The sequence below is a fragment of the Aquila chrysaetos genome, chromosome Z (assembly GCF_900496995.4).
Source record: "Aquila chrysaetos chrysaetos chromosome Z, bAquChr1.4, whole genome shotgun sequence".
Classification (NCBI taxonomy): domain Eukaryota; kingdom Metazoa; phylum Chordata; class Aves; order Accipitriformes; family Accipitridae; genus Aquila; species Aquila chrysaetos.
In genome coordinates this window covers 58,439,554-58,453,125 of record NC_044030.1, presented here as the reverse complement: position 1 = coordinate 58,453,125, position 13,572 = coordinate 58,439,554, and the positions used below count along the sequence as shown (strand labels likewise).

General features: G+C 44.7%; 1 protein-coding gene across 1 annotated transcript in view; it reads left to right on the top strand.

Annotated features, from left to right (window-relative positions):
- KANK1 (KN motif and ankyrin repeat domains 1) overlaps positions 1-13,572 on the top strand; it is a 106,915-nt gene that overhangs the window by 52,165 nt on the left and 41,178 nt on the right. Inside the window, 1 exon segment of the mRNA XM_030004776.2 lies at positions 2,982-3,098. Coding sequence (XP_029860636.1) covers positions 3,062-3,098 — 37 coding nt within the window. The 5' untranslated portion in view covers positions 2,982-3,061.

The following is a 13,572-nucleotide window of genomic DNA, read 5'->3' as shown; positions in this document are numbered from 1 at the left end:
CCACTTAATCTTAGGTAGTGAATTATTAGACCCTATGTTTTTATCTTTTTTTTTTTCTTTTCTCCTATCTGTTGGACTGAATTTGCTTCCTAAATTATTTTATTAATCCTCATTTAAGCTCAGAAGCATCACTGTTTTAACTAAAGATGAGTTTGTTGCTTAATGGAGGTACTTAAGCCTGCACAGCTTTGAAACCAATAGAAGCGTACCCAGAAGGGAGTCTGTACCAGGTCAATTACATCTTTTTAAGCCACAACAAAATGTAGACCTGAGGCCCTGTTTTGGCTTTGCATTTGCTTCTCGCTATTAGGAAGCTCTCCTCATGTGTGCTCATGAAGGTGACCAGTGTTTTTGAAACTGATAGGATGAAGCTTAACAGATTTTACGTGTAAACCCATGATGAGTTTCCAGGCAAGCCACAGCACGGGTTTCAAGTTGGGCCTTACTTTTGTGGTTGACCCGCTCTCACTTGGGACTGCATTGCACCTAGAAGAAAGAGGTGGTTCTCTCCCACCCGTCCCCGTCCCTGGGTGCATCCTCTCTCGTCTCCCCTTGTACAAGCACTAGTGGCGGTGCAGCTGGTGGTGTGGGCCAAGCAAGCTCAGGGAGCTAGCTAACATCCAGCCCTGCAGAAGCGCTGAGACAGGACCCTGGAGGACTTCGGCCAGGTGGATGCAAATCTTGTGTCAGGTTTCCTGAGCAGCCTCCCTTGGGCTTTCTTTGCTTCTAGTGGGATAGGGAGCTGCAGACTGGCAGAACATGAGTAGCCTGGTAAAGCAAGGCCTATGTTAGACAGCGTGTGTATTTTACCGTGTTTCGTTGGTTAGGTTTACAGTGGTGCGAGACTTCTGCTGCAGCAGCGTGCAATAAACATATACAGTGAAAGCAAGGAAGCACGCCTGTTACAGTGCTGGTGAGAAGCACAGGACTGTGCTGAACAAATTAGAAATAATTCAGCCCTGTTTACCCTTGGGTGCACTGCTGGTAGCGTCTGATGTCCCACTAAGTGCAGCCTGCCCTGAGACAGTGGCTGTCCTGAGAAACTTAACATGGAGACAGATGGTAATTTTTTCAGTAAGTATTTGTTGTGACTCAGAAAAAATTGCACTTCTTGAACTTAAAGCATAACTTTATATCCTGATGGCAATGGCAGAGATGGGAGCGATGCTTTAAAATTTCTCCCTTTGAGAGGAAGTAGTTAATATTTTCCTAAAGGCTCACAGATTTCAAACTTCAGTTCTGGCTGCAAACTCAGCCAGCAACATGCTTTTCTGTTGTTTTTTTTTTTTTTTTTTGCCATGCTTCATTGTATTGGAAATCTGGTAATTATTGTTATGCCTGTAATCTTGTGATGGGCCTCTCTGTGTGATGGTCTGTGTTGGATGCCTGCTTTATCTTGTTGTTTGTAGCCTTTTGCTTGTAGTCTATATGACAGCTTCATATCCTGCCCTCCGTTCAACAAGAGATCATAAATTTAAGCGTATATGACAGAGCTTGGGGAGGAGTTGTTGCAATGGAGGTCTTTCTGCACTCTTGGAAAATTGATGTCAGGATTATACTAAAAATAAAGTTATTGTGCTTGTGTTCCTTGAAGGGGGAAACTAAGCTATATTAGCCTGTGTGATGGAGCTCTGTCAGTTTTAAGAGACAGCCAGCTTCTCTATCAGTCGGTAACCTTTGACTCAGATTCGCATGGTTCTTGCACTAGTTCATTTCTGGATTTTCTTTTCCTTTGCTAATCTGCTTAGCTTTAAATACTTCCACGCATGTACTGTCAGAGCCAAATCAAATGTAATTGGAAAAATGTGACTGGTTTGTTGAGGAGCTGTCAGCCTAAGTCAGACTGGGGTCGGTGAAGCAGCGTATTCTTCGTGCACCTAAGCTCCACCTATCTGAGTCAACAAAACGAAATGCTGTTTGGATTGTAGAAAACTTGAAGCAGAGCCAAGCGGATGCATCTCTGCAGCCCCGGAGGAGTCGAATCTGTTGCTCTGAGGATGAGGGCTGTGCTCAGGCTGCCCCCACGGTGGGCAGGGAAGGAGGAGCCGGAGCCCCGTTGCAGAGCCAGCAAGGCTGGCTTTGCAGAGCCAGCCAGCAGCCAGCTAGCCACAAAACTGCTGCTGGTTTTGCCTCTGCCTCTCACTTGGTTTCTGGCCAGCAGCCACCCGCCCAGGGCGACAGCACCCTTCTTCTGCACCCGCAGCCTGAGCTTCAGGCAAGCACTGCTTCTCCCTTGAATCTGCCACATGTGGGTTGAAAGAAAACCTCACACCCAGAAAACCTGTCACCGCTGGGACCTGTGGGGGACAGGTCTTGCAGTCAGCTGTGCACCGTCCCAGCCAGGGTCCGTGCCCGCTGTGGTCCCCCCACGCCGCAGGCTTCCACGCAGCAGCTGTCGGCCGCCGGGTTCGTCGGGTGGTGGGGATGCACGTGCTGGCCTTGGCTGTGTCTGCGGTGGGGTCCTTCTGCCCTCAGCTGCTTTGGGGGACAGCTGAGCTCAGACATCGTGGCTGGTCCCCTGCTCACAGGTACAGCTCTTCTGTAGGTGCTCTTCACCTAGAAATCCTCTAACCCTGCCTGTGTTAACCGTCGGGCAGTCTAAAACTTCACATGCGTGCCAGCAAATGCGAGGAAGCTGCTGTGGTTACAAGGGAGGCTAGGGACAAACTGCAAAAAGCTGAGGGCAGGCCAAAAAAACCAAGGCCAATTGCAAATTCAGCTGGTTACATCCTCACTGAGGACAGATCCGGAGCAGCGGTCCTCCTTGGAGGTTGTCAGAGAGCCACAATTCAACTTCAGACGCCAGGACGGCTGTGAGTTTTATGATAGCTAGGACGCTGATGAAGAGGGATATTAAGTTACTGCTATGGTGAAGTTTGCAGTGAAGATGAGACTTTAAACACTCAGAAATGCCTACTGCTTAATGTACCTAACTTCTTAAAAGTGTACATTTTTAACTGCCTTTCTCTTGTCTGTTCCAGGTTGCATGTCTGGTTGGACTTGATGCATGGCATTTGCATGACACCTAACAGCCTAGCTCTGGATGTGTCACTGAGCAAACATGGCCTACTCAGCAAATACTAACGGCAGTGCTACAGGTAACTAATCGGGAACGCTTTCCCCCCTTTGGATTATTAATTTTTTAAAAAAACTTATTTCTTAAATTGTAAAAGTAGCACAAAAGGGAAGTAGCCGCAGTTAAACTAAATACTGAAAACTAATTTCCTGGTAGATCAGAGCCTGTCTGTTCCCCCACTACCATCCCCGATAACCTTTTACATATTTGAAGTGTGGAAAGTTGTTTGCAAAGATCTAAGGGCTGGCATTCAGTCGTTCAGCATGCAGCACTCTCTGCTTTGAAGGACCTACGCTGGCTTACACCAGACTCTGAGAGGCCTAGGGCTTTGCTGCAAAAAGTCATGTGGTTATTATCCTGTGTCTGTAATTAACTTGCGACATTAACCAGCTCTTAAACATCAAATCTCCAGCCCTTCCTGGTCACCCTTACTGGTCAGGCTGATTTTTGTTTCTTGCTTCTCAGCAAAACATAAAAGCATTTCTCAAGCAACATCAAGAGGAGGCATTCAGTTCATTTCACTTTTTTGTTATTTTAAGAAGCTCCCGAGATGTCTATTTTGGTTGGGTGATACTCTTTGAAATAGATCGCTTGGCATGTTCAAAGGTTGCTGAGGAGGACTGATGGGTCAGGAGGGGGCAGAGATTGCAGAACGATTGGTAACAGCACAGCAGCAGTGTTCCTTCTCCGGTTGTGTCAATATTTTCCTGTTCTCCTGATCACTGCACAAACATAGCTTCAGCCCACTAAAAGCTGAGGCTGCTACAGTGGGATTATATGGAAAATTTCAAGTGTGTGGTAGGAGCTTGTGGGTGCTCTTTTGAGACCTCCTAATGTAGGTATGATGGGATTTGGATTTATCAATGAAGGCTGGGGTGGCTGGGAGCACTTTGAATATCCTGGGAAGGAACATAAAGTATCTTTTTTGTTGTCCATGTAAACAGAAATTTCAGCTTTTTTTTTTCTGCCCTAAGGCTCATGCATTCGTGTTCAAATGCTACTCGCCAGATCATGACAAACCCGTACAGAGAATTGGCTTATCTGGTGGATTTTAGCACCAACCTCCTTTGAAAGTATGTTCTGGTATGGAAACATCCTAAATTACTCACTGTGCTCCCTGTAGAATTGTTCTAATTAGTGCAAGGGATTAAAGCATTTTGTGTGCAGGAAATTAGAAATATGGAGTGTCATTATCTGCAATTTATGCAAAACAAGTCTTTTTTAAAGGCTAGTGGAAGTTACATGAAGACATTGGAGTGACTATTATCTGTTGGTGATTTAAGGTTAAATCTACCAATGTTGTTAAATCCTGAGACTGCTGAAAAAGGATATTTTCTCCCCCCTCCCTTATACAGTTAAAAGTATATTCTCCAAGAAAGAAACTATATCCTTTTGTAACCTTTTGTAATCCTTTTGAGAAGACAGACTTCAAAACCTCTGCTGTGTGACTGAACTGTAGCTGTTTACTGCCTAAACCCCACCAAAACTTGACTTTTTTTAGTAGTACGCTTTTAACTTAAGTCATGCAGAACAATTCCCTCTGCTTACAAGGAAAGAAAAATTGTGCATGGAGTGTTACTGATAGGTTTGCTAATTCCCCCCCCCCCCCCCCCCCCCCCCCCCCCCAGCAGAATTGTCTATTGAAAAAGTTGGTAGGCTGATGTGTAAGTCTAAAACAAGCTAAATGCTTGTACTGGGGATGTGTTAATGCAAGATGAAGTTTTAGTTTCAGGATTGTTATGCAAACAAGGCTTCTTGCAGGGTAGAAGCTGTTTGTTCCCTTATTCGTAGAAAGACGCTATAATGAATTGCAAGTATTTAATTCAAAACTAAATTGGACAACATTTTGCAGAGACTGTCAGGACTTGTTGGCTTTGCAAACCCTTGAGGCTGGCGTTCTGACACGCAGCTATGTATGCCCGTGTCTCCAAATCCTCAGCAGTTCATAATGGACAGAGTATTGGGCTGCAAATACCTGTGATTTGTTATCCTGCCCTGCTGCCTGGGAGAGAATGCCTTTGGATGAGCAGGAACTGATTTGGGCGTTGGAGGTATTGAAGCAAGTTTCTTAATTGCATGGAGCTCTAAGAGTGGAAAGACAAACTTCAGGGGTGGTGTTTCTGCACCCTCTGAATCAATCAGCAACAGGAAAAAGAACTAGAAAGACTTGTTATGGACTACTAAGCTGCGTTTATGTTACTTGAATATTTTGGCAAGTTTGACCACACGTTCAGCTGCATTCAAGTACAAGGTGACTAAGGAGCAGTGGTTTGCTTTGGTTAACTCGAGAATGTGAGTACTTGCACTGTTAAATGATTATGCCTGTGTGCCATTTCGGTAAATTTTTTCAGTATACAAGCCTATATGGACTACTGCTACAGATAAAATCTGTAGAGGAATGCTTGAATTTGGAACTTGTTTCCAGGAAAGGATCAAGCTATTTTGCATTTGTATAAACATATTTTTTTTTAGGATGTTTATGGGAAGTACATTTGCTGTAAATATTTTCAGTGAATGTGTATGCTAGATAAGCTCCAAAGCAAGTGATGACTTTATCATGAAAGCACCTAGATAAACTTCTGTGTCTTTTGCATATCTTGGTAAAGATATGAACTTTAAATGTGGCGAATAAATAACAGAGACTGTGATTTAGACTTCAGTACTGTTTGTCAATAGTTTTGTTTGCTGCTGACTTAAAGTTTTATCACTCTGTTCCCAGTTTCATTGCACAGAGGTCTTGTGAACTGTATTTCTGTGAGCTGCAAGCTTATTTGTTCATCTTCATACATTTTGGAAGTTGGTTTGAGGCTTGGTACCGATTTTGGATTAGGGTCTGTCAAAGTTGTGTCATCTGCTCAGAAAATAGCTGAAGTCTCTCTAACACTAGTGATAGATAATCGGTGCTTGCAGAAAAAATCGTTTTATCAGTTGGGTGCTGGGTACTCCCAACTGTTTGCCGTTTCAAGTCTGCCCTGGTGGCATGCGAGCATACTGCTCAGTCTGGTAAACTCAGCAGGGTTAAGTCCAAAGTGTGTTGTGCACTCATCCAGGGACCTGCAGCAGGAGCTGGGAAGCACCCTGCATCTGTAGGGAGCTGTTGGGAAGCTGGAGTTGGTTTGGTGCATGACACAAATTAATTTATCTTTGCACAGTACAAGAAAAAAAAAAAAAAAAAGAGGTGATTGTTTCTTGAAATAGTATTATTGTCTCCATTAACTGCTGGGTGAAACTTCCAGTAATTGTTAGCTTCTGTGCTTGCTAGGACTGATGCATAAATCATCTATTTAATGAGGCTCTGCAAACATTTCTGTAGTGGTATCTGTAGAAAGGTCCTCCAGTCAGCTACAAAAAGCACAGTGCACACCAGCCTAAAACTTAGCGAGCAGTTTGGAAATACTTCTGGCTGGATTTTCAGTCTGTTCACCAATACCTAATTTCCTGAAACTTTCTTTTGAAAACATGGTCTGAAAGGCAGTGAATGATGTGAAATTCCAGTCCAATTCCACTTACTCTGATGTAGAAAACAAGGAAGCAGCAAAAGAAATGTAAGAGACCGATTAAAAAATATAAAGGATTAAAAACTGTATTTGTATCTGTTTTATTTGATTTCCCTAAGCACCTCATGCTCTGTATCCAGAGACCACAGAATTGCCAGTCATGTCTTTAACAGGGACATAAAATAGTGTTTTAAGGAAAGAAAAGCTTTTCCAGGTTTCCTGAGTGAGACGGGCTGCAGGGGTCAGTATAGCAAGGCTGTTGCACAAACCCTTTCTTTACTTTGCTGTAAAGCAAAGGTGTATTGTTTTCTGTACACGGTGTCTGAGATTTCCCTGATCCTTTCTCCTTCTCCCTTCTGTCTGCGCCTTCCCCCTCACTCTTGTTGAAGGGTTTGTGTTTTCATGCATTCCCATCCCACTTTTAACATGCTTCTACTTCCAGGAGCACTACATCTTATACGGAGTCATTTGAACTATATCCCTGCGTGTTTAACTCCACTATATGCTTTACCTCCTCCTTTGGATTCCTACACAGTTCTTAAAGCAGTGGCATTGTAGCAAGTCACCATAGTTTTTACTGTTGGTCTTTTTGCACCTGTAAAGCAAGGAACTGCTGCTGTAATAGCCAATGTGCAGGCATCAAGTATCTTTGCTCCCAGTTTACTCCTTTCACTTTCAGCCTCCCAGGACTGGGAGATGTTACCCGCAGCAGACCTGGGCATCCACCTCTGCTCTGGAGAGCACGCCAGGGGCTGTGGGACCGCAGGTGGTTTGATGGCAGATACAAACCGTGTTGGAGCTGTGGTTCTCCTGCAGCTGCCTGGTGTCCCTCTGGTTATTTTATATATGCACAGTTACTCTGCAGCACCCCATGGGCCTCTGGTTAGATTTTCTTTGTATCTGAGCAGTTTTTTTGACTGCTAAGTGAAGTTATAACTATGCAGTAGTTAGTTGGAGAATGAGGCCATTGCAAGAGGCTGTTGCCTGAACTAATGTTGAGATATTAACGTCAGCGTGACTCAAAGAGCAAATGTTTAATAAATGTGTTTTCCATCTGCTAGTATATAAATGCTTAAGCAACTGTTGTAAAGTATTATGAAAACCCCTGTTGACTTATTAACCCTTTTTATTGAAGCCAATAAATAGAATACACGTTTGCTTCGAGCAAATGTTTTTATCATACATGTCCTCTGCATTGATATGTAACAACTCTTAACAAACATTTGTAGACACACTTTCCTTTCAGTTACTGGATTATTTGAGTTAGAGTCTCTCCTACAATTTGTTTTTCCTGATGCATATGATCTTAAGCAATATGCATGGAGTTTTGCATGATTTCCAGCCTAATGATCTGAAGTGTAGTCTGAGAAGAAAGTGCTGTGCACAAGAACACTACCACTATTACTAATTTTAGCAGAATATCCACCAGTTTTCATTACAGACCCTCAGTCAATAAATGGGAACTTACAGACGTGAAGAAGTTAGCAATTGGAAGTGTTTGATTGCTAGGTAGTAGTCAGTCCGACAGAGCCTTTACTCCTGAGTATTGCGGGTGCCTGCCACAAGACCCCAGCTGACAGCCGCTCTCCACTGCTTTCCTGCAGAGTAGGTGTCACCGAGGTATCATCGCACTGCTACTGACACCCCAAACTCTGAGCTTAGCAGCCTTAAATGCGCTGCATTTGCTTAGCATAGCAGATGCAAATGACCAGGGTTCAGGTGAGCCTGTGTTTTTATCAAATCAGCCATGCAAGCAAGGGTAATTTGATTGAGTCAGGGCTGTGTGATGAGAGACTGTTTAGGCGTGGACTTGTTCCCCTGCCATGCTCCCTGCTCCAAGCCTGCATCCAGTAACCATCAGAGTTAATGGGGACAGGTGTATGCTGAAGGTGTGCTTTGGCAGCTGGTGGGAGACCGTTGCCATCGGCAGAGCCTGCTGAATTGCCATGTAGTTCTTGTGCTTTCTGGATGGGTAGACGGCACGCAGGGCTGTCACTGGGATCCTGCTCCTGCCTCACCCATGAGTGATCTAGTGAGTCACTCTGGTAGTGCCCAGTATTTAAAAACAAGCTAGGGTGGGACCCTGAAATCTGCGGGGTGAAGGGTGACTGAACCTCCAGTGATTTCACATCAGCTCTCTCATAAGCCATATAAGGATTTCCATCAGTATACTGTAGTACACTCACTGATGCCAGATCTGCCTTAAGGACAGGTGGCTGGAGATGGAGCACACGATCTCACAGCCAATGCCAACTTTCTACTTGAGTTAATACTTTTTTTCTGCAGCAAGTGCTAGTTGATACCTGCAATCCAAGGGTGCGTTTGCCGCTGCAACAGAAAGCTTGAAAAGACACTGACTTGCATTTGCCCAACCTAGAGGCCTTTATCAGACTACAGAGGATCAAGGATCATGCATCTTCTTCTACACAGGATTTGTTGCCTGAAGAATGCCCTCAGGCCTAATATTGGAATCTTCTGGAAAGGGAAGGGGCGGTAAGAAGTTAGAAAGGATACAGCAAATACAGTGTCATTAGGAGCTCAGGACATAGCAGTCTGGCCCAGATAGCCCAGTCCTTAGAAATGGAAATGGGATGTGGTGGGAAGCAGATAGCCCAAGACACAAAGCCATATAAGATGCATGATTTGTCCTTTGTCTTTTGTCCATTTGTCCTCTGCAGAAGGACAAAGCACCCGTGAGAAATGGAACAGATTTAATTGGTCTGTCTTTTGTTCAGAGATTACTGCAGTTGTGTCTTGTTATGGATTACCTTCTGCAGCTGCCCAGAAGCTTCTTACATCTCACCTAGACAGAGGACTGTCTTCATTACTCTCTGACACAGTCTTGCTCATGGAGTAATGCATGCTTTCCTTGCCTGAGCTGTTGAGATGCACATGCATGAGCAGCACCTGGACCTTCTCATGTGGCCTGCTGCTGCTCCCTGTGGAAATACATGCCCTCTACACCCTCAGAGGCAGCTAAGAGTGCTTGTATTTTAAAGCCGATAATGCTCTAGGGACTAAACAGGCATGCCTTGCTGTTTACCATACCCTGGAACCTCACTGAACTGGTGGTGATTAACAGCGATAAAAGCCCTAGGCTCTTGTGATGGAAGTCACTGCTTTGCACTGATGTGGTGGCAGTCGGACGAGAGGTGCCCATATGGAGGAGCAGCCTGCGGGGCTGGGTGAGGGGCAAGCACCAGTTGTGGTGCAGGCACGCGTCACAGGAAAACCACCAAGAATAAACGTTTTCCAGACTTGAAAAATTATTCTCTCGGCATCTATCTTCCTTCCCTCCCCACTCTGAAGATAAACAACTCGTCAAATCTTCCTGTGGCCATTTAACCCAAAAGGGTGTATTTTTCCCCAAAACTGTTCTACAGTATTCCTCATTCCCTTCCCAGATTCTTCTGCAGAAAGCAGTTTATGAATAATGTGTATGAATCTCCTCCCTGTGGGAAGGGAGGGGATTTTGTTGCTTTTAAAAGGATATGGCCCCTCAGGGAAATGGCTTGGATGGAAATAGCCTGACTACAGCTAGTTTTCTTCTGTTCATGAACACCGAGAGCCTACATTTAGACATGTTCCTTGCAGAAGGGTTACTGCTGGCGCAGAAGTCCTTGGGAAGCCTCTTGTAATGGCCACCTCTTTCCTCCCCCCGCTTTTGTGCCATTTGTAAGGCTTTGGATTAGAGATGACAGAAGGGCAGCCCTTCCCGTATCATGTTTTCACAGCAGTTTTAGGGGCTGAGGGAGCGCTTGGGCTGCCCACGTTGGCATTGCTGCTGTATCTCCATTTCCTTCCTCTGGAAACACAACTCCCCTTGGTGGCAGAGTACAGATTCCTGCCAGGATGTCCCTGTGTGACCAGCTCTGAGCTTTGGGACAGAAGCATGCTTGTGGCCATCCTCCTCTTTCTTTCTCTCATTCCCTCCTCTGATTTCATCCGGAAATTGCACTTACCATATTGGCTGAAAGCGATGGTTGACCTCCGCTGTGGGATGCAGATTGCAGCTTGCAGTGTCTGGGGGGGTTAGCAGGTCAACTGGGTCCAAATAGGGCTCTCGCCCTCCCCCATCTCTCTAACTCTTTAAAACTCTTCGTAGCATATACTCAGTCTGCATTAGGTAGGGTCTCCTGAGATTTTTCTTCACTTGACTCTTCACACAGACTTTGACAAAACTAAGTGCTCAGACACTCGGAGAGGTAGGTGAGTGTGAGTTCCCATCATATTCTTTCATGCTTTCAGTCCATCCTTCCCCACTTGCAAAGCCTTCTTCCTTGTAGAAGCAGGTAACGTGACCCTTACCCCCTCTCACAGCCCATCTCTTTTTCTTGCTTGACTCTCCTCCCTAGTTATCTCACACTGTAATGACTGTTTTATGTAATTGTCTTCTCTTTTTATGAATATATTCCTGTATGTTTTTTCTTCATAACGATGTTGCTTTCCTTCAAGACACAGGACCTGTCTGTGATATTTCTGCATTGCCCTTCAGTATTTGTTTGAAAGTAGGAGAGGGAGGGATGGAGGGAGGGGGTAGAAACTGTTTTTAATAGCTGGGTTTGAAGGTTTGGTCAGATTAGAGTGAGGATCAAATTAACTGGTAATTGGGAACAGATTGTTCTCCCTATGTAAACCAGACATCACTGGTCTGGAGTAGTCTGTTATTGCTGAGGGGCATGCTTGTTGATGTACTCCTAGCCCCTTCCCTACTCTCTCTTCACACAACTAACTCCTCTGCCTGGAGCGCTGTTGTATGGGTTGCAGAAGTTCTAATAATAAAAAGAAAACACTTGTGCAACTTAGCTGCTGTTACTGGAATTTCAGGTCTAATCCTAGCAAATAGGTCAAGTTTTAACACTTCATGTACACTGCTTGGTAAATCTGAAGTGTGCGCCTTTCAAAAAAAAAAAGTACAGTGCAAGAAAATACAATAAAATGCATCGTCATGGTTGAAAAAGTGGACTGGAATTTGCATATGATAGAATTAGAAAGACAAGATCAGAGCGGTCATGTTTTAAGGGATTACAAGGATCAACAGTGTTTTTCCACTTCAAGAAGTCAATGGCTAAGCCCTTTGTCCCCCTCTCCCCTCCCTCCAGAAGAAGTTGTGATTTTTAAATTTTAGATATGTTTTTCCATATCTTCAGTTAAAAGGTTAAAGAAAAAAAAAGTGTATTTTAGAATGGTTCTCTTTTGCTCCTGTACTCTGTTTTTCTACATGGAGACAGATGGCTGTCACATTGCTTTTAAGCTTGCCAGTACTTGAATGTGCTCACAAGTCTGTGCATCCACTGCATCGCCCTTTAGACTTTCATCATTCTCCCTTGCCATCATTAGTTATGGTCCTGTTCCCTTCCTCCGCTCTTAGACAGCATGTCTGCCATCCAGGATGCTCATCCTTTCCTTTTTGTTCCCTGATATTCCTCCCGGCCCCTTTCTCCAGTGCTTGGTCTCACCCTAGCTCTCCCTGAGGACATGCAGGGACTTCTCCATGAGTGCAGTCCCTGGGGAGGACAGGGACTGTACCTTGCCTCTGATATCCAACCCTCCTCGGCCGGCTGCTCTGCCTTTAATGCTCAGCAGCTTCCTCGCAACCCATCTTCAGTGGTGTGGAAAATGCACTGTTGACGATTCTGGGAAAATTACTTCCCTCTCCTTTTGCAGAGAAAAGTTGTAAGGCTACAGTGCAACTCTACGAGCATGTGCGTGGCTCAGCCAGACCATCTCAGCCCATATCCCTGTAGGACAAGATAGCAGGTACAGCCAAGACCACAGCAGCGTGAGAAACATCTCTGTGCAAAACTGAATGTAGCATCTCCTCCTCCACTCCAGCTTTACTGTCCTTCTCTGATGCTGATGCTGCGTGATGTACTACACACATTGTTTATCAGTTACATGGCACATTAATAGTGGACATGCGAAGTCTTGCCCGTGGGTCCCATTAGTTATGCATGGCACTTGTTTTTTTCCCCAGTTTGTGTAGCACTTTCCCTTGCCTCAGCCTTTTGCATAATCAGTATGTTATTGTGGGTAGAAGTGCAGTATTTCTGGATTAGTAATTGTTACTAGAAATCCATGGTGTTTGATTGCAGAGTTTTGATCCAAGTGGGAAAGAGATGCCTAAAACAGTAGCCTGTATGGTCTCCCTGGTAAAGCTGTGAGTTCCGTCCTGCACCCCTTGCCTCTGCTCAGCTGGGAAAGTTGGAGGGATGATGACTGAAGGACACGGGATGCCTTCCACGCTGGCAGGATCCACCGCTTGACCCAAATGACTCAGCTTTTTTCAAATGCACGAGGAGACTGTCGCTAGGCTGATACCTCCATTGAGTTCCCAACAGGCAGAAGTTCACTTTGCATCCTTTTCTGTGGCATAAGAAGCCCATACATGTATTTCCAGATTTGAGAGTGTATGTCTTTCTTTTACAGCCATGGATTTTTCCTTTCTCTTGTGTTTGGGTTCGGTGTCATTCACTTTTCGTCTCTGCAAAATGGGAGAGCAAAGCTAACCTGTAAAGCCCTGCTGGGAGCTGCAGGCTGAGTTGCTAGCTCACGCAGTTCTAGCACCTGAATAGAAACAAGCAAGTATGCCTGACCATCCATACAAAAAAGAAGAAGAAGAAAAAAAAAATTTTTCACCAAATTTGAAGGCTTGAATGGTCTACTTGCTCCCACAACAAGACTTCTTACCATAAGCTTTTCCAAGCAGTTATGTTGGGAGAACAGTAGAGATCATGCCTTGCTTCATGACATACAAAATACCAAGCAGTTGAAGTTCATTCTGTGGGAGGCTAAACCAGGTGGACACTTCACAATGATACTGGGCACATTTTTCAGTTGCGTGCTCTCTGTGGATAGATACCAACTAGTGAGGGATCTAACTGTAGCGTGCAAAGTCTCTCATATGGAGGTTTTGAGTGTTATGTAGTCATTGGGTCAGGTTAATCATCCATAACTGTATCTCTAGGCACTTGACCAGTAGATCTCCTTACAGTACTA